Source organism: Strix aluco, chromosome 2 (assembly GCF_031877795.1).
Source record: "Strix aluco isolate bStrAlu1 chromosome 2, bStrAlu1.hap1, whole genome shotgun sequence".
NCBI classification, from domain to species: domain Eukaryota; kingdom Metazoa; phylum Chordata; class Aves; order Strigiformes; family Strigidae; genus Strix; species Strix aluco.
In genome coordinates, this window is record NC_133932.1 from 120,708,552 (window position 1) to 120,729,314 (window position 20,763).

The 20,763-nt window shown below is 43.6% G+C and overlaps 1 protein-coding gene across 1 annotated transcript in view; it reads left to right on the forward strand.

The window, feature by feature from the left end:
• The first annotated feature begins 9,378 nt into the window (after positions 1 to 9,378).
• Positions 9,379 to 20,763, forward strand: part of GUCY1A2 (guanylate cyclase 1 soluble subunit alpha 2) — a 174,406-nt gene continuing 163,021 nt past the window's right edge. The window contains exon 1 of the mRNA XM_074816150.1: positions 9,379 to 9,636. Coding sequence (XP_074672251.1) covers positions 9,379 to 9,636 — 258 coding nt within the window. The remainder of the gene's footprint in view (positions 9,637 to 20,763) is intronic.

Sequence of the window (20,763 nt, forward strand, 5' to 3'; positions counted from 1 at the left end):
ACAGGGAGGAAAGGATGGGAAAGAAGGAGAAGAAATAATTTTGAAACTTGAAATACTTAAGAAGCAATGTTAGCAGTGGACAGGGAGGTAGATATCCCAGTTAGTAGCATAGTACTTTCCTTACTTATTTCCTGAATTTCCTGAAAAATTTGTTTATTTAGGAACTTATTTGGCAATAAGATCAGTGTTTCTTATTCATTCCCTACAATTTGCCTTAGTGCAATTTCATATTTTTCTCTTTTATTTTCAAATTTTGTTTGCATTAAGCCATTTTAATGCTTTTGTGGTAAACAAAAAATAATTACTGCTATATGATGAACTGCATAGGTTAACACTGCAACGCCATGAGCTTTTTTCTACTTATCACTTGCAATGAGTTCAAAGTGCTTCTCAAAATCTGGGGAAGTGTTCAGCATTTGAGGTAGTATGGATGTTTTCAATGTTAACCTGCTTCTTTGTGCTGCAATCCTTTTGCATTCCATTGTGTTTGTATCCATCCAACAAAGAAATTGCTTTTTAACATTTTTGACACTCTTTTCATGTTGAGTCATGTAAAGCTATTGTCAGTGGATGGAAAATATGACACTATTTGAAGACAAACCACGTGCATGAAGAAAAAACAGTGCGGTCAATTTGAGATGATACAGCAGGCATACATTTCACTTCATGGTAAAAACAGGGCATGATATTTTACAGGAGCTTTGTATTGTGCACAGATTAGTACAAAAAATAGTTCAAGCCAACTATATTAGCTCTTTTACCTCTTTAGAATCAAATTCTCATTGCTTTACAGAAGGTATTTTTCACTTCTGTGGTTTAGCTTTAGCTGAATCTTATTATTGAAGAACGAAGCAAAAAACTGATACTACAGGAAACTTTAGTAGTGGGTAATCTGAACGGCAGTGTTCATTCTCTTTGCAAACCAGGCACTTGGCTGCACCACTGCAGTGAGAGCTTAGATCTACCTTGATGTTTTAAGAGAAATATTCCACAGATCTGGTTTGCCTATCGGCTTTAATTGCAAGATGTTAAATACCATTCTCTTAAGATTCAGTTCCATTGTTTCAGGCTCTTAATGGTACTTCTCTGTAAAAATGCTTTGCACATCTGTTTTATTTATCTAAAGAGACCAGTTTTTTAAAACATTATTCCTTTAGCAGCAAATGTTTTTGGTATCTAGATTTTATTTTTGCACTGCTACAAGCAGTTAAATTCCTATTATAGCAGTATGTACCTTGCCTGTGGATTTTTTTTTTTTTTCTTGCAGGACATTTTGAGACTGATTCACCCAGGGCCTGATTCAGAGAAGTCCTGAGGATTTCCTGCAAGGTGCTGAACACCCCAGCTAGTATCAGTAAGGATGAAAACTACTGAATTTGGCCCACAGTACATTTACATCCACCATGAAACTGAGGTTTTTTGTTCAAGCTTATTCACATTAAGAATTTGCTTTGTAATTGCTTGCAAATTGCGTTGAGAAGTTTGGAATGAAATATGCTACAAAAGTGAAATATTGATGTTATGGCAAACACATTTCAACCCCCCCCCACCAAATGTGTGATTCCCTCACAGTAACCTATCTTTGACAGACATTTTTGTGTAATAGATGTTGATGTGAAAGAGGACTTGAGGATCAATTAGGAGCTTTTCATAGAGAAAAGGATTGGACTTTTTTATCTATATTTCCTTTTTTTATTTGTTTGTCTCCTTCCCCTTCTCACCCTAACAGAACATTTTAGACAGGGTCCAACTCAAATTCTGAAGCTGAAATTACATATATATATATGTATATTTATTTCCAGTTGTGTTACCATTATAAAATATATTTATTTAAACACTCTCTGTGCACAGCTTTCCTGTTAGTATTCACACTACTGTCTGCATAAAAATATTCCTCTGGAAACCGATGATCTGTTTTGCAAAGAAGACAAGAAACCTTGGAATAGGAAATTGTGGTATCCTTATGCTAAGTAACATCAGCAAGAGTGACAGTGCTCTGAGTAGCACAAGTGCTCATATTTGAAAGTTGTATTCCTTCACCAAAACAAAGTGACAGGAACTAAATGACAGGAAAATAATTTACCTTGGTATTTACCTGTAGCCTTCTTCTAAGGAGCCAAGTGAAAGTGAGGAATGAGGTAAAAAGAGCAATTCTGTTTTCAAGGACTAAAGATTCTAGAGAAGAATGGAAGGAACAGAAAAGTGGGTTCTGAACTGATGCTGAAACTTAAGTCACCATAATTTCTCTAGAATATTAAGATTCTTTCTACACAAGTAGTCGCAATATCAGCAGGTTAGCTGGACATCTGGAAAAGTTCCTGAATGCTTCTAAGTACTTAAAACTGCTATGCACTACTAAGCAGAGATGGACCGAAGTTCACTTTGAAGATACATCCAGTGAAAGAGGCCAGGACAGTCGTAACAGTGTTGTAAGAAGCTACGTACATCACATTTTCCTGCTTGCAGAAATTGCTTTCACAACAGGATCATTTGCCATCTCTGGGTGAAATAGAGTAGATTTTATTACAATAGATTTTATCTAGAAGCTCAAAGGGATCTTTCATTTGGACAACATTTTGACTGACTCTATGTTCAGTGAATAATATCCTGTAGGTAGATACTGTAGATATTTTTTATTTGCTCTGGTACTATCTTAATGGTTTCTTATTATCTACATCTATAGGTATGAGCACACTCCCTCTCCCTGCCTCTCTCTCCCTCCTGTTGCTGAAACTATATGTAAGTAAAACATCTTTATTCCTTTTTATGCTTTATGGAAGCAAGTCATTGCAGACAATTTGTTAATCAGTTCATGCATTATAGGACGCAAAGAATCTTCCAAGAGAAAGTGTTCTCACTCATTACACAATATGAGGTCCCAGTTTTAAACAAGTCTGGGTAAAATATTGTGTGATGTCCTGTCATTAAGATAAAAGAGAATAAGCTAATCTCATCAGGCAAGATGCCAATGTGAGTTAATCTTAGGCCAGTTGGTGAGAGGACATTAATGACAATGATCTACATTTCAGAATTTTTAAATTGGAAAACATCTGGTAGGTGTCAATTTGGGAAGAGATGAACTGCAATAGAAGTGTAACATTTGTGAAAAGGACCATATTGCTCAGATGACACTAAAGAAGATTCAGTACAACACTATATACTACGTACACTGGCTTGGCTTTCTTTGGTAGAACCTGCTGTCATGCTCCCAGACAGGTCTTGGATAGGCTAGTCAAGAAAACCCTCCTCGCACAAGCTCTGATGCAGGCTGGTCATCTCCCAGATGCTGTGCAGCACTGCTTGCCTTGGCAAACTACTCTTCCATCAGGTTGGGTTCAAGCCTCGTGAAACCTGGTCAGTACCTTGTTACTAATTTTCTCAGGACCTACCTGCTAATTCCTTGCCTTTGCTTCCAGAGCTGCTTTGATTACTCCTGGCCCATCCCCAGCCCAGTGAACACCACAGTGCTGTCTGGAAAATATGTGCTGTGTGAGAGACCGCCAAGGGGAATTCCTAAAAAACAAGCCAGAGCACTGGGACATGAGAGGCACCCTACCTCTTGGGCATCAGTTCTGCCTTCCCTCAGGAGATGAGGCAGTCCTAGCAGCCGTTTGAGAAAATGTGGGGGTCCTGGTTTAATTTAGTCTCTGTCCAGGACATGAGAAGCTCCTAAACTCCTTGCCATCCTGGATTCCCGTGGTGTATGAAGAATGCAGGGAGCTGCTCCAGAAATCTAGAAAAATGTCTGTTTGAACTCCCACTATGATACAGAGGGTGCTTGAAAGCAAATTTGTTTTAATCTCATATGTATTTACCACTTTATTTTCTTTGGATTAGCCTGATTGATGACACCCATAACCTTGGAAAAACTGCTTATAGCAGGAAGTCTATCTGGGAAAAATATGGTTGCAAGAGTGAAAACAAAGTGGCTTCTGTAGGGAGCTGTTCTTCTGTAGTGACCTGACTAAGCTGCAAGGGGGTAAGGTAGCTCTAGCCATATAAGATGCCCATCAGCATCTTCTTGTTTTGGTGTTTTAAATGAATTTGGATGAAGTTTATAGTAACTCTGAGCCAGAATTCATGTAGCGTCTGTTACCTGCTGCCCTCAGGGTAAAATAGGACACAGAATAAATGCTGATCAAGAAAAGGTTCAGTTTACATCACCTGGTGCTGAATTCAGTAAATCTGTCTTTCTGTGCAAACCTAATGGAAACGAGAGGTTTGAGTGCTGTGCTATATTTTTTCTTTTACAATTTATAAATTTTTAAGTCTGAATGTTTAGCCAGCTGTGTGTTCCTTTGAGACATTTAGTTAAGGCTATATGCCATCAGAAGTTCTCCCTGAGATTTGCAATCTCAGTTTTACTTAATCATCTCAGTCAAAGCACTGTTATTTGGGCATTTGTATTTTTTTCACTCCCTTAGCAGCTTCCTCCACCATTTTTTTGTGAAACAGTGATGATGTCAGTATAGCATATGTCCTTCCACAGCCTTGACATCTTGTTTTGATCCTTCTTTGGCAAGCTGGTATAGTGAAATCATTGAAATTACAAATGGATCTGATGCTGGCCATTCATGTTTCAAGCCAATTGATTCTGAATAAAGTTGTCTTGAAGTTAGATTAGGCAACAAGGAACTCTTGATTCTGCTATTGATCTGCTGCGTAGTGTGAGACTCATGGTATCAGTCATCGGTGCTTTGCTTTTCTCATCCATGAGAACAAAACACTTAAAAGTGTGCTGAGGGTCACAGATTAAAGACATTTTATTAGCATTAAGACCTGGATTCTTCTGCCTTCGTTATGTAGTATCTCATCTTGCAGTGCAAACCAGATTCATCATTCCTTCAGTAACACACTGTGCAACATGATGGACTCAAACATAACCCGATTACCAGAACATCAACTTTGGCCAATGCGAATCTGCTGCATCTTGCACATAAACTTTATTTCCGAGTAGCTGAAACATAAAATTGATCTGTTCTTTAAGCCAATTGTAATTCAACAGTTCATTAATGACAAATGGCAGAATGCCCCAGCCTTCCTTCCAGGCAATACTCCAGATGGAAGTCATTGGATAACGAACAGGAAGGTTTGGCAGAATGTGAAAAAAGAATAAATTTGCTACACATCACTCATTTTGCCTGACTGCAATAAAGTAATTGTAATAGAATGTTGTCACAGGATAATGGTCTCCTGCTGCTTTAGAAATGCTTTGCAAAACAGATGTTTACTTTCTCTGTGGGAGACATTGATCCCGGGACAACAATCTTTTCTGTTAAAGGAAAATTAAGTACTTATAGGTTCAGCAGTACTATAAAAAGATCATTATAAAAAGCCATATAATGTAATAGGTGAAAAGATATGAGATATATATGTGATGTATGTGATACATGTGACTAATCCCTAAGTGGGATTAATTCAAATAGTTTCTTCTGGCAGCTCTGCAACTAACATTTTCTCAACAAATGCAGATAGGACAATGCAATGTACAATGATGAAGTTGTTTTTGTTATTTTAATCTTCCAAGGCTCTGTGAACTGCAGAAAGACAGCATTTGTAAATAAAAATAACAACATCAAAACTCCAGCATATAATGTCTGATGAGAAATGCTTAGTTATTAACAAATAGATAAAAATAATGAATAAATAACAATAAAGTAACACGTTATAAGTAATGGAAATTAAAGACTATCCATTTTCTGTCAGGCCTGAACTCAGTATTGTGAATTTTGCTTACTAGCACCGAGACAAAAATTTGAAAACAGATAAAAATTTATAAAACATTTGTATGCTTCAAAATAATTTTCTTAGAAGAACAGTTATACATTAGAGATTGTAAAAAAAATTTAAAAATTCATATTTTTCTCCGAACTGTCTGCAATACATGTGGAACACAAACATTGCACTCTGTTGTGGTACGATAGAAAAGTTACATATGCACTATTTTGATGAACCTTATACATTTTACAGACATTTCTGCTATTCATCCAATAATGTGCCAACTGCAAATTTGGGCTGATGAGACATGTATAAAAGAAGACCATTTGTTCTCTTATGTGCTGTAACTGTCTACGTCTATGTGCTGTCACAGGCATTTGACTGTCAGATGAAGCAACCCTCTGTGGTATTTAGCTTTTGCCAAGGTTGTATCCGGATCAGGAGGAATAAAGTGAGAATAATAACAGGGACTGAACGACTTGCTGGCTCACCAGACTCACCTCCAGGACTTGCATCATCTTGGATCTTCTGCTGTCCATTTCTATTTAGCTCAAGACATCTTGTGACGGTGTTTGGTACTTTTCCAGCTGGTGCCTCTATCCAATCCCATGTATTTCATATCATGGCTCCCAAACAAAGTTGCAGTACGCAGACTACCGACATCTCTGTAACCAGAGCAGGCAAGTATCAGGCTTGCTTCCACAAGTTTTAAAGGTCATAGCTGAGCAGAATAGCCAGTGAATAGCAACACTGAGCCTGGATTTACTCAAAGCACTGCTTCAGCTGGAGCAATTGAAGACTTGAAGCTGTAATTGCATTTTTTACTCTGAGTGCTGAACTTGGCTATCTAGATGCTGAAGGAAAATGTTTTTTATATTCTTGAGAAGAGTTGGTTTGGTATAGGAGTGCATTCAGTTATAATAATCCTGACCTCAGGAATAGTCACCGAAGCAAAGAATTTCCCTTCCCATTTCAGGGTCACCACATGAAAGACGTGAAAGGAATACGGCCATGAGAAGCATGAAGAAAATAATTTTTAATGATGCAAGGGTAACTCAAGAGTGCTGTCAAACGCTAATGATAAGTGGCATTGGGAAGTGCTACTTTAAACTTTAAGAAAAAAGAGGAAACTGAAGACTTAAGAAGTGTCAGTCTTGTCATCTTGAAACCATTTTTCCCTAGTGCTGAATAAAATGCAAATATGCCCACAAGCAAGTTGCTTACCCTACAGCTGAAGTACTGCACATGGAACCAGTTGACACTTCGGTATTTTAGCAGTTTAGACTTATAAATATGTATTTGCATTTTCAACGCTAAACTATGCGGCTCTTAACCAGTCGTCACTGTCACTGCATCAGCCAGGAAACAAGTGGAATTTGCTTCACTGAGGACTGTACGATATGGTCTACGAGAAGGAAGTAAGTTTAATGGAAACTGAAGCATGTGAAGAAAGTTAACATCTTAACACAGAGTGTCCTGCACTAGGAATAGTGTTTAGCACCAAAAGACGCCTTCAAGACCCCTTAATTCCCGAATCCCCCCAATGGCTGGAGCTTGGCCTGAGGGCAGGCAGGGGCTTGTGCATCAGGTCTCACAGAATCTGTTAAAATGAGGATTTCTTTAGAGGGAAGAAGGAAAAGGCAGAGTAACTGTCTCCTTTTTCTGTATGCAAGTACTGATGAATATTGTTATTCCCTAGAGGAGGAAAGACAGAGGAAGACAATGGATCTGGAGGTTCATGTGTGAATTAACTTTCAGGTGAAGTCATGTCTGATTCCTGTCCTAGGGCTGCTGACAGCATCACCAGGACTGCAAAAAGAGAGCCTCTGCATCCCAAATGCAGTATTCAGCCAGGCAACAGAAGATAGTATGGACCACTATGGCTTTATAATACATCATTTCAAGCCACAGGCTTCAAGCCCCAGAAATTTAAAAAGCATGGCAAGACAAAAGGAGATTCATTGCTTCTCTTACTCCATATATATTTCTAGTGAAAAAAACCCCAAACAGACAGAAATAGAAACTGGGTGAGCCAAGAGAAACAGGGATGATGACACTGAAAGCAATGCCCTGTCAAGGGCTGTCGTGCCCTAGTTAAAAGCAGTGTGCTCAGTCACAGAGCTGTGCCCCTCCTGAAAGCAGAAACAGGGTTTGTGCTGCCTAGGGCCATGCTCAAGAGCTCCTTCACACCTGTGGCAATCTTCCCAGTCTCTGCAGTGGGTTCTTGTTTAGGCTGCACTCAGACATTTAACAGGATAAGGTTGTAAAATATATGTCATAATACAAAGGGAAATGTAGAGTAAAAACTATCTTAAAATTGTCGCTTTTGAAAATAAGTTTTGTTTGAACTAAGATAAAGTAATGACAAGCTGTCTTCCTTGATGGTAGGGTGCACCACTACAGCTGAGATCACATTTCCTTGGAGCCTTTCTGCCAAGAAGGACTACCTGGGGTTATCACTATTGCCATGAAACCCTCAAGGTGTCTTTAAACTGACCGCATGATTAGGGAAAGTTGGGAAGGAGACACCTTGCACTGTCTTCAAGGGTGTCATCCTGCACTCAAGCTCCTCTGCCTCGTGTCCTCCATCCCCTCCTTTCGCGAGGTTGTAGCACAGGGCGGCTACAGGGGAATGCATTTAGTTTCTTCTTGCGTCGGACGTGACCCACAACGTGCTCGCACAAAGACGAGGAGAACTTTTGCCTCCGAAAACTGCAGGCAGCATCCAGCCTTCCCGGCTCTGCAGCAGGATTTCTCTCCGAAGCTTCAGCTCACCGAACGCCATTCCGAAAAGTTGGCTGGCGGTGAGCGACGGGCAGGGAAGCGAGGAGCAGCTTCCCCCGCCGCCCTCCCCGGCCGCCGCCCCCCCGCCGCCGGGAGCTGTCCAGCACGGCCGCGGGCCGCCGGCGGCGGCCGCACCGGGAGGACCCCGGGGAGCCCCCAACGCCCGCGCGGGCGCGGCCGCTCCCCGCGGAGCCGTGCGGGGACATCGGCCCGTCTGCCCGCTCGCCCTTCGCCCGGCTCCAAAGCGCGGGGAGGAGAGCGGAGCGCCCTGTCCGCCCCCCAGCAGCCGGCGGCGGCGGGAGCGCGGGCTGCGCGTCGGCTCCGGCCCTCGGCCCGCCCCGCCGGTGCTGCCGGCCGCCGCGGGCCGCGCAAGGCGGTGACAGCAGCCCCCCGGCGCGGGGGAGCGGGGCCAGGCGGCGGCTGCGGGCCGCGGCGTGCGGGGCTGAGCGCCACGGGCGGCGAGCGGGGCGGGGGGAGGCGGGAGGAGGAGGAGGAGGGGGAAAGGGCTCCAAACAACACGTGATTCCCGCGGAGCAGCGAGCGAGCCGGGGGAGGGGAGAGCGAGGGCGGGCGGCCGAGGCAGAGGAGGGCAGCCGCCGCCGCCGCCGCCGCTTTAAAGCCTCCCGGCGCGGCGCCGCGTAGCACCCGCGCTCCCCCGGCCAGGCGCGGCGAGGCGCGGAGCCGGGCAGCGGCGCCGAGGGGCGCGGGCTGCGCCGGCCCCGGCCCCGGCGCGGCGCCTCCGCCGCCGCCTCCCGCCCAGGGGCACCCGCGGCCATGCGAGGCGGCCGCCCCCGCGCCCGCGCGGCTCGGCGCTGCCCTCCGCGGCTGCCCGCCGCCCCGCGCTGAGCCGAGCCGCCGCCGCCGCGCCGCGGCACCATGTCCCGGCGCAAGATCTCCTCGGAGTCCTTCAGCTCGCTGGGCTCGGACTGCCCGGAGACCAGCCCCGAGGAGGAGGGCGAGTGTCCCCTGTCCCGCCTCTGCTGGAACGGCAGCCGCAGCCCCCCCGGCCCCGCCGACACCCCTTTCGCCGCCGCCGCCGCCGCGGCCAGCGCCGGGGCGCGCCGCGCTCCGCGCCGCCGGCGGGTCAACCTGGACTCGCTGGGCGAGAGCATCCGCCGCTTGACGGCCCCCGCGGTGAGTGCCCCGCGCCCGCGGAGCGCCGCGCCCTCCCGCGCCGTGCAGAGCCCGTGCGGCGGCTCCGCAGGGTCGGGTCTGTGCCGGGAAGGCGGCGGCGGCGCCCGCGCCCTCCTCCGGGGGTCCCCGCGGGGCCGCCGGAGCTCCCTGCCCCGCCGTGCGCGCCCCGGCTGCGGGTGGCCAGCCCCGCAAACCTGCGGCAGGCAGGGTCTCGGCAGCCCGGCCCTGGAATTCGGGTCGGGAGGCACAGACAGGCGCAGCTGCCGGTTTAGCTGGGTTTATCATTTCTGCCGAGCCCCTTTCTGAATTGACGGAAAATGGTAAAATCATAAAGTGCTTATCGCTACCTGGCAGTAGCAACATCTTTTCGTAAAAAGTTACATCTGTGTGATGCATGGCATGCCCGGTCTTCCTTCACCACGCAGAAGACGCGAACTTCTTACATATATAGGGCTTTTTTGCACTGAACAAGGTAAAAAAAAAGTTTCGGCGTTGTGTTCAGAAATATTTCAGCGGCAGGTTTCCCTGTGCCTCCCAGATGCGCTGACATTCCTGAGAGATCAGTTTCTTTAAAGTGTGGTTTGAAATCTATGACTTGCGATTATCTGGGTAGCTACACCTGTAGTTGAGAATCTATGAAACATTGCGTGTGCAAGAATAAGGAGGGAATTTGGGTAGAACCCGTAATGTACGCTGGTATTGCTTTGTAAGACTGAAATCAATGGCTCAGGAGTTGTGGTAGGTTCATGTAAAACAGAAGGCTCTTCTCCAGCCTTTCTGTTATGATTGTGCTACGCTCCTATGAACGCCTCTGTGACCATCCCTAAATATTCCTTATAAAGTTTCAGCTGCAACTGAATGCTTGTTCGGTCTCTGAGATATTTTAACATGGTAAGGTATAAAACATTAATCGCAACAAGTTGTCTCAGTCAGTGAGACAACTATATCTGCTATTGTGGCATTGGATCATCTTTTTGCACATTGTTATCCAGCTTTGGAAATTACTTATGAGTCTCATCAGCTTTCAGTTTGCTTTAGTTTTAATATACTCTTTTCTGTTCGGTGTTTCTTGAACTGGCTAGATAGGGGTAGACAAGCTGTTTAATGGGAGAAGTTAGCAGTGCATTACATACCTAATAGTCATCCAGTTCCAGTTAAGACTTTTCTTTCCCATTGATTTTTTCCCTCTCCACTGGGAATCTGGTCTTGTAATGCTGGTATTAATAGATGATCTCTCAGGTCACCTGTCTTGTTTTAGTACAAAAAAAAAAAAAAGGCTATTTAATTTGATAATAATGCAACGGTATAATTAGAGCATGTGTTACCCCAAATATTTGAAGTATTCTGATGTAGCTGAGTGCAGTATTTTTAGATAACCTTAGTATTTGTATTTTCCCAGCTTTGACCATTACCTCCTGTATTGAGTTGCTATAAAAGACAATTACAGGTTTACGGCTTTGATGAATTAATTTGATGAATTTGTTTTCAAAATAAGCACATTCTTTGAATTAAGAGATGAGGGAAACTCTGATAGATCTTATAGTCTTCTTTCCTTCCTGTTCTCAGAGAAATTTCATTTAAGAATGCAAAAATTTCATCCAGCCTCGTTTTGATGTCCCAAACAACAGCTTCCATGGTTTCCTTGGGAGTTAATTATAGCAACCCTTATTGCTGAAAAAACGTGTTTTTTTTAAATTTCAGTATGTGATACATATTGCTTAAAATTTCCCTTTTTATCTTGGCATCATAACTAGTGCTTCGCTCCCCTTTTACACATTTTGGCATAAATTACTGTGATTAAGTCTAAAAAGTCATGTTGTCGCAGTCCTGATATAAGAAAAGAGTCAGGTCCCTGTCTTTTAATTTTTCACTCTGAGAATTCACTGTTCAGGTGCATTGTTATTTTGGTGCCTTCTTTTCTTGCTGAGAATCTGTTCTGTGATACTGAATATATGCCTACTTGCAACAAGTCAAGTTACCATATGTCTACCACTTTGATTATTTTTACACATCTGCTAATATAAATCAGGAATAACTTTAATTAGAAGTAAAAAAACCCAATGTTGCCTATAAAATTAGTGTCAAATGTGACTCATTTCCATTATTTGTAAAATTAAAAGGCAAGTCTAAGGGTGCATTGACATATGTTCTTTCTGAACAAAAAGCTTTAATACTTTTACTATAAATGTAGTTGTATCTTCATGATACTATAGATACTATAGATAGATACTCTGTTAAGTATATAAACATATATTTATGTACACACGAGTATGTGTGAACGTATATACTATATATATTGCCTGCAATGGCTTAATGTTTTTCTTTCCAACATAAATGTAGCAGCAATTTGTCCCCATCCCAGTGCTGAACACTTTCAAAGTTGAAGGATGCTACAGGTTCCTGATGTTTATACTTTAGCCTTAATTTTGTGCTTTCCTTCGGCAATGGCCGGGACTGAAATACTGAGTGAAGGTTTTTTTTTGTGTTTTCACTGAGGAAAAATTCTGTGCGTGTGTTTAACACTACCGTGGCATGCAGAGAGATCTCTGGGGTGATGTTTCAGTGTGGCAGTAGCAGGGGCTACCAAGGGCTGCTCTGGGGATGTGGAGAGCCTCGAACTGATCAGGAAGGAGTATCCAAGGGGCGAAGGAGCTGAACAAGAGGGGTGTCCATGGGGCACAGTAGCAAGAGGGCTGTGCTAGCAGGCTAGGTCTTACGTGTGGTAGTGCAAAAATGTGTATGAAAATATTAGTATCTCCTGTGCAATGTATTCATGAGTTAGTACAACCGTACTGTCCATGGAAAGAGATTCTGTAGAGTAATGCAGTAATGAAGTATTTGAGGTATTTTATACTAAAATACAGTGAAAAGAAGTTATTGCATTTTGTATCACTTGTAATCTTGGTATGAAGTTTAGCTGAGTGTGACCTGCACAAACACTACTTTTTGTGGAACTGTGGGAAAAAATTAAAAAGTGAACTGTTTTGCAGCATTTAATCCAACCCCTTCTGCTTGCTCCCAGAGAACAGCTTCTAGCACTTTGCAGCGCACATGATTTTCCAACTTTTCTCTTAAATACATTTTTAGAGATTTTTCCTGTGGTTGCTAGAGGATATAGGGGCTTGATCCTCAGTCAGCACAGGGTGATTTTATATTCCTGTGGGTTTGTAAACATTTCCCAACATGCCTGGATGGTTGAAGAATGGACACTGTTCATCTGGAACTTGCTTACCCCAAACCCTCTCTTTTTTTAACAGCCAGAACTAGGATGGTAGGGCTCACCTCCCACCAAAACAGCTGCATATTTTGGGGAAAAGTATGCGGTGATGAGGAGGATGAGCAGACCTCCATATGTACCCTACTGTTGGGTGAGCAGAGCATGTTGGGGAAGGTGAGGGAAGCAGGGTGCACCGGGCAGGGAGGCAGCAGCAGTGATACAAGAAGAGAGGCAGCTTTTGTCACAGCTGCACTCAACAAACTGACCGTGCATATACTGAACATCACATGGAGTTGCTGCCCTGTTGGCCCCCCGAGGTAGCATTTTGCTGAGTAAGCAGGAGCACTGACAGCAGGAGGGTTGGGGCTCTCCCAGCAGCCGTGCCCAGCCAGGCCATGCTTAGCACCTGAATGTGAAGATTATGTTTTGTGGGACCAAATGTAGCTGCTCAGTGCAGTAAACTCCAGGCATTGTACACACTCAGCTCTGTGACTCCTTTAGCTCACAAGATCATTGCCAGCAGTGCTCCATTATGATTGCCCCATGACTGCCTTTGCTCTCTCACAGCCTTCGTTCCTGTGTTGTGCCCAGAGAGCTGAGCCCATAATGTGTAGGCAGCTCCCATCCACTCTGACGTGTTCCTAAATCATGTTCCTGACTGGGCAGAGATGTCCTTTCTGTCCTCTTTCTTCTGAACCACCATGAAAGGATCTTTGGTGACCTACTCTACTAGAGAAATTTGGAGTTAGATCCAGCTGCTGTCAAAACTAAATAGGTTCCCCTCTCACTGGGCTGAGTGCAGGTTTTTGGAGATAAATAATGAAATGCTGGGAACCTAGTAGGGACATTGATTTATGACCTTGTTTTTAAGAAATCAACTGCAGTAATTATATATACATCACAAGTAAATGTAATGATATATTTTTCTTGTGATTCCAGCTTTGTTGTTGTGTTCTGTTTTAAAGGATGAATTTTACACCCACAATAACATAAATTTAGATTAATTATAACTAGAGATGATGATACTATATGCTATTCATTATCAACATAAATTTTTCTGCCTTTAAGAGCTCTGCTGTATGGGAATGATGTCCTGGCACCGGTGGACACAGTTTTATTCTGTAGAAATGTCATTTAGTATCTTAGTGAATTCCAGTTCCTTGCAGCAATTTTCACATTTGCTCCAGTTCTATCTTGACTTGTATCCAATACCAGCCTGAAAATAGAATCAAAATCAGAAAAAAAAAAATTGTCACTGATTTGAAAAGTCAAATACTCTGCTCCCATCTAAGGGACATGGACTATGGTAAAGAAGATGAGGGTGACTGGGCATGCATTCAGAGGAGACTATGTACCCCCAAGCGCTGTACTGATCTTTCTGGAAAGAGAATTACAGCATGACACAGCATTAAACTGAGTTACATTTCCGTTAGATTTTATTTTCTGAATGGCCCATGTAACGCATCTCTTGAACTATAAACATTATTAAGTGAAAATTGCTTCTGATTGATACACTTTTTTGTTTATTCAGAATTTTTCCTGCTATTCTTTAAAGGCCCAGTTGTAGGCACATTAAAGTAAGAACATTTTTTTCCTATTTGTTAGGAAGCTGCTACTGGCTGATGACAAATAGTTTGAATTTAAGAGTTGTCTTTTTGTATACAGCCTTGTTCCTGCCAGTGGGAGAAAAGCGAACCCAAAGACAGTCATTCAGGTTAGTATGTAGGCTATTACTTATGTCACTGAACTGCTGTAACTTCAAATTGCTTAAATGCAAGTGAATCCTCCAGTGAGTGGAGGTGGGATTTTGGTGGAGAAGTTACAGTATAGCAGCTCAGATCGAATCTGGCTCCATCATAAACCTGTACCACTTACTGTCAAGGAATAACTACTGGTTTTAGTAGCAATAACAAGTTGTTGCCACTAGCAGGAGAGGTAACAAAACACGAGATTTTGAAAAAATTTTTCACGAGTATTCCAAGCTCCTTATGACTCACATTAACCCATCAGGTATATCTAAGCTCTACTGTTGTAGGAATAACTTCTGCCCATCTTTCTGAATGAAGAAGGGCAATGTCAAATGATAACCATATCAACAGTGTGATGAGCTTATTCACTTAATAGCCCAGGCTGGATGAACTTTTATGTAACATCCTTCTCAGGAATGAGGGTGTGAAGGAAAAAAAGCATGGAAATGGTGAGGAAAGGCACATCCCATGGGAAACTCCTAACTTCTAATTCCAACAGGCAAACAGGATTAATTTTTTAAAAGACAGAAAAGCCATTTATATGCAAGGTCACACGAGCAGTCTGTAGCCGGTCAATCTGCTATATCATAGCTTGGAACAGAACTGTGGTGTCTTAAACAGGAACATTCTGGAAAACATTATCAATCTGAGAATCAGAGTGTATTTGTTTGTTTGTCTTGTTTGGTAGTTTAACATCTCATGCCAGGGAACATCAGGCTCAGCAAATAAAATATCAAAAAAATCAGTTTGGCTGCACCAGAGAGCCTGCAGCACTGTAGTGACCTTGATGAAATTTTGCTTAGGGTGAGTTTGAATATTTGACATCCAGTGCTTAGACCAATCATAGTAATAGTTGCTTTCTTAATGTTTGTATAGTTCCAGGCTGAAACCTTGACTTCCCTACAGTGCTTGGAAAAAAATGTGTCTTGGAAACATTCATGTATTGCAGGCGTCTTTGCTGCCTGGAAGCAGAGAGTGTATCCCCGCTGGGGATCAGGCCTGCCCACAGGCAGAGCTCAACTGCTGGCTGACAGACCAGAGCATGGCAGCACCAGTGTTAATCTCACAAAATTGATCTCAGTGTTTTGCACTTCTCCGCCTCTCCCCCATGTTATGGTCATCAATATATGCCCTTAAGTAGCAGTGTGCAGTCATGGCTACATCAAAATGAGGGTGAATGTCCTTCATTTGCAGCTGCTTGAGCAGAGACAGTTACCACTTCACAGTGGTCCAGTGTACCCCTGGTGAAACTATAATATTAACACAGAGAACAGCCCTCTCTTTCCTTCTACCTCTTGTGCTAATGTTAAAGGCTGTTATAAAATGTTTTGAGTGAAAGAAATCATTCCATCTCATATCCAAATTCTTTCTAGATGTGTCTGCTTGCTAACTCTCAAACTAAGTTTCAAAATGAAGACCAAAAAAATCTGTGGTTTGTCTATAGGTCTCAAAGGGATAAGCATCTCTGCAGCTCCACATATGAAATTATGTCCAGTTATACTGAGGAAATTGGGTTTGTTCTATCCCAGCAGAAGAAATTCCTGAGAAGGGCAGACATGTAAAGCCTTTCATTTCCTATCTGTCTGCTAGAGTAGCATCGATGATTTTATGTAGTAGATGTGAGTTGCATTAAAAGATGAACAGGTAGCATTAGTGATAGATCATCTGTTCTGTTCTCACCTACTGAATACATTCTGTCTGCAGCACGGAACAGAGCTTCTATCCATTCCAGACATGGGTGAAATTCAAAGATGAACAAAGTGATGCCAGCTGGTATTATAATGGATAGCACCCTGAGATATTTATCCTTCATTGTCAAGGAGTTAGACTAGATGATCTAATAGGCAATTTCCATCCGTAATGTCTGTGATTCTTCTAGTTGAAAGGCAGCTGGAGATGCAGGAGTTATAATTTCTAATTATTATTTTGCTCTACTTTATTTCTTCAGAGTGTTTGCGTTGTTACTAGCATGAAATGGTATGGGGTAAAATTCTTAGTCTCAATGTTATTTATTAAATTAAGGCATTTTCTCTGATGTGCAGAAGTATTTCTCTGTGAAGAGTACCTCAGTTTGCATGAACTGAGGGAGCAGAATGGTCGCAAGTTTAGGTGCCAGGTGGTACTGAGTTCAGGTGCTGCACCCTTGTCCGGTCCTGTCCGGATCATGAAGAGCTGTTGCAGGGCAGCTTGTTTTGCCTCCAGCTGTCAGTCATCCTGCTCCGGATCCCCTAACAGTCCCCTCCTGGGGATTCTGCATCTTCCTCTCTTGATACCAAATCTGGTGCTAGTCGTGGGGGTCTGCAAGCAGTTAGTACTTTTATCTGAAGTACAAACTCTGGAATCAGGAGGCTGGTTTTCATGAAGGAAAAATACATTTTAACTCATACACTTACAGAGAAAAAAATGAGTGCACCCTAAAGGCTCAGAAGCCAGAGAGTAAATACATATTTTTTTTTTTCCTGATTATCAAAAGCACTATTAAACCTCCAAAGATTTTTTTTTTTTTTAATTGCCAAATGATTGCTTACATAGGGGCTCTGCTTCTCTGTTTCTGATTTCTGGTTTTGCCCTTTCATTCCATTTTTCGGCTGTTGGGAAGGGGACAGGGAGGGATCCTGTCTGTGCAGGACCTGCAAGGACCTGCTAGGGAGACTTCCTCCTTTCTGCATCATCAGAAAATTATCAGATGCCAAAAGAGCCTTCCTTTTCTTTTTCAGTTCTGCTTTTCCCTAGTTTCAGCAATTTCAATTCTTATCTCCCCGCTCCTGGCTTATGGGAATGGTGATAAATGTTTGTCTTCAGCTGGAGCCTTGATTCTTTGTTTATGGCCTCTTTAACATCAATATTTTGGTGACCAGAAGGACAGGGAAAGAACAGTTTTCCACTGCTTTCATGATCATGGGGTAAATATTAAAAAAAGCCAGGCTGGATGTGAAAATGAGTGTTTTGCCATTTATTTCCTTCCAGATGGGCCAGGTACACACCTACTCATGTGTAATCACCTATGCACAAAAACTTGACTAAAATTGGTTCTGAAATATGAAAGAAATGTTTTTCATTAATGAACAATCACCAGCAGTGAAGCTGACAATTAAAGTCTTACACATCTGCTGAGTTAGTGATTGAACACTACAAATTTGAAGCATGTAGAACTTCCAGCATCAAAGTGCTGATTTGGCTGAGGTTTGTGGTAGTTTGCCTCCCCCGTGTGCAGAAGTGCGGATTCCTCTAGGAAGGACTTTGCAGCTCCCCAAGGCACAAGAGTCTGGAGGAGCCCCCTAACCCAAGGAACTTCCTTGAAGAAATTCTGATAGAAGCAAAGTGGTTTCTAGCTGAGCCTATTATGCTTTTCAGTGCTTCAACTTTCATGTTTAAAATTTTAAGCACTCAAGTTTTTAAGAGCATGACTGCTGAAGCACTTCTGAGGCTCAGCTAGGAGCCACTTAGCTTTTACCAGGAAAAATCTTTGAAGCTTTGTTAGGGTAAGGAGAAGCTCTGTGTACCTGGCTTCTCTCCTGGCTTGGACCTCTCTGTTCCATACAGTCCCTTTCTTCTCTAATCCTATCTGGTTATTTTAGGATGCCAAAGGAATGGGATGGAGAATTTGAAACTGCATTTATGTAAATTTAGACTGAGTCATCTGGGATACTCTGTGCAGTTCTGTCACCTCAGGGTGGGGTTGGTCTGTCCTTAAACATTTAAAAGATGTCTAAGTCTAAAGCAATCACTCAACATCTTTTCTAGACAAAAGAAAGAAATAGGTATTTCTAAAGACTGAGTCCTCAGCCATGTATTAGATGCCAACTGTAGGATGAAATGAATCACTGTGGGTGCCTACAGTTGCCTACCATTTGTTTCCGAAGGTGTTGCGATCAAATGAAAGACATTTCAGAGGCAACAGAAAATGGCTAGGGAATAGGCTAAAGTCTCTGTCCTCTGAGAAGATTGGAAAGCTTACGTTTGATTGCCTTGGGAAAGACGTTTATAACAAGGGATGCAATTAAAGTGGAAGCCCCCTCCTCTTTGTCTCCAAAACTGGAGGCAATGAAGTTGAAAGGAGGAGAAATTAAACTCAAAAAAAGAAAGTAAAATTGTACACAGTGTTTAAACTGGAATCCTTTTTCAAAGGAAGTTGTCTGAGTTAAAAAACGTGGAATACTTCAAGTTCATTTAGACAGATATCTTCATAAAGTTTTTCTCCAGTTAGTCATAGACGTGTTTTTGAAGAGCTGCTACTCCTCTAGCTTCAGGTCTTGAACTGGTTTTGCACTACTGGAGAGCAGGGTGAGATCTAGCAAGAAGGACAGATTTCTCTACGAGTGTGTCCTGCAAACAGTGGCGGCTGGCGGAGTTACAGTGGCTGTCATGGCAGGACTGCCATGGTCAGGATTGTGGCCTGCTGGTGTGCAGTAGCAGTGTGCTCTGGTTACAGCACTGAGGTGCCAGGTGGAAGAGCTGTAGAAGATAGTGAGCAGGCTGTACGCATCAGGGGAGATGGACAGGTCTTTTCAGAGGCCCTGCAGAGCCAAGGACCCGAGCTCCATGTTGAAAGGAAGGAGGGAAAACCAGAGACAAACCTTGAGGGTCAAGGGTGGAAACTCCTGAGGTGAAGGAGGGTGGACGTTTGTTACTTCTGACAACACAACTAAGGCCTCTTTTCTACCTATGGTTCAGCAGTTACAGAGCAGGTACAGTGCCCTGGGAAGAGGTGGGAGATGACCTCCCTTGGGATGAGGCATCAGAGCCAGCTAAGCCTCAACCCTTAGTGGCTTCAAGAAAAGGAGGGTGGTGGGTATCAGAAACTCTCTGCTGAGGAGACAGAGGCACTCATCTGCCAGCCTGCCTTGCTGCCTCCAGAGGTTTGCTGCTTGCCAAGAGCTCAGACATCGTGTTGCAAAGAGACTGCCAAAGCTTGTTTGCCTCTTGGGCTGTGACCCCTGCTGGTCATCCGTCCAGGCACCAGTGATACAGCCAGGGAGACCTTGAGTATAGCAGGAGTGACGGCACGGCTTTGAGTGCAAGGGCAAAGGGTGTGGGTGCCCAGTTGGTGTCTCCTCAATCTTGCTGGTGAGGGGGAAAAGCTCTGGTTGGAGCAGATACATGTAGTAAGGCAGTCCCTGGCTGTGTGGGTGGTGTTGCTGGCAGAGCTTTGGTCTCCATGGGCACGTGCTGAGCAAGAACAGCGTTCATCTGACAAAGTGAGGTGAGGGTGTCTGTGCTAATGGGCTTCACAACCTTGTGAGGAGGGCTTTAAACTATGCTTCTCAGGGAAGGTGTTTCATTCTCTGAAGAGAAGGGGAAGCAGTGAAGAAATATCAGGGGAGCAACAAGATGGAAGAGGCCCTTATGCTTACTTCATGCAAGCAGCATGACTGGGAGCCCATCTCAAGTGCCTGTGCCCAGATGCAGGCAGCATGGGATGCAAACAGGTGGCATTAGACATCCCCATGATGCCACTGAGCTTGGACCTCCTGTGGGATTGCACACATCCTTGTATGGAAAGGCTCTGAAGATGGGAGTGCTGCAGGAGATGGACACAGGCTTTTCAGGAAGGACAGGCTGGGGAGGTGAGGAGCAGGAGCTGCGCTCTACTCAAAGAAGTGGCAGCAGTGCATGGGCAGTTCCCTTTGGACAGAGCAAGCTGGCCCAGAGCGTGAGGGTCAGGAGCAGAGGACAGGTGAGCAGGGGTGGTGTGATGGTACGTCTGCTACACACTGATCAAGAACTGAAAGCAGAGGAAGCCTTTAGACAGCTGGAGGAAGCCTCAAAATGGCAGGCCTTGGTACTCATGGGGGACTTCAGCCAACCTTGAATCTACTAAAGGGTAGTAGGTCTGAGCACAAGCAATGAAGGAGATTTTTAGAGTGTGCTGAAGACAATTTCTTAATGCAGGTGATCGATGACCTGACAAGGCAGGGGATACTCTGCTGGAGCTATTGCTCACAAACAAGGAAGAACTAGTAGAAGGTATAAAGGCTGAGGGCAGCCCTGGTTACAATGATTATGAGATGCTGGAGTTCAAAATACCGAGGGAAGTGGGAAAGACAAATAAGTGGAATCACAACCTCATACTTCAGGAGAGAAGATTTTGGCTTCTTCATAGGTTTTCTTGGCAGGATCCAATGGGCAACTAGCCTGTAGGGTAAATGGGCACAAGAAGCT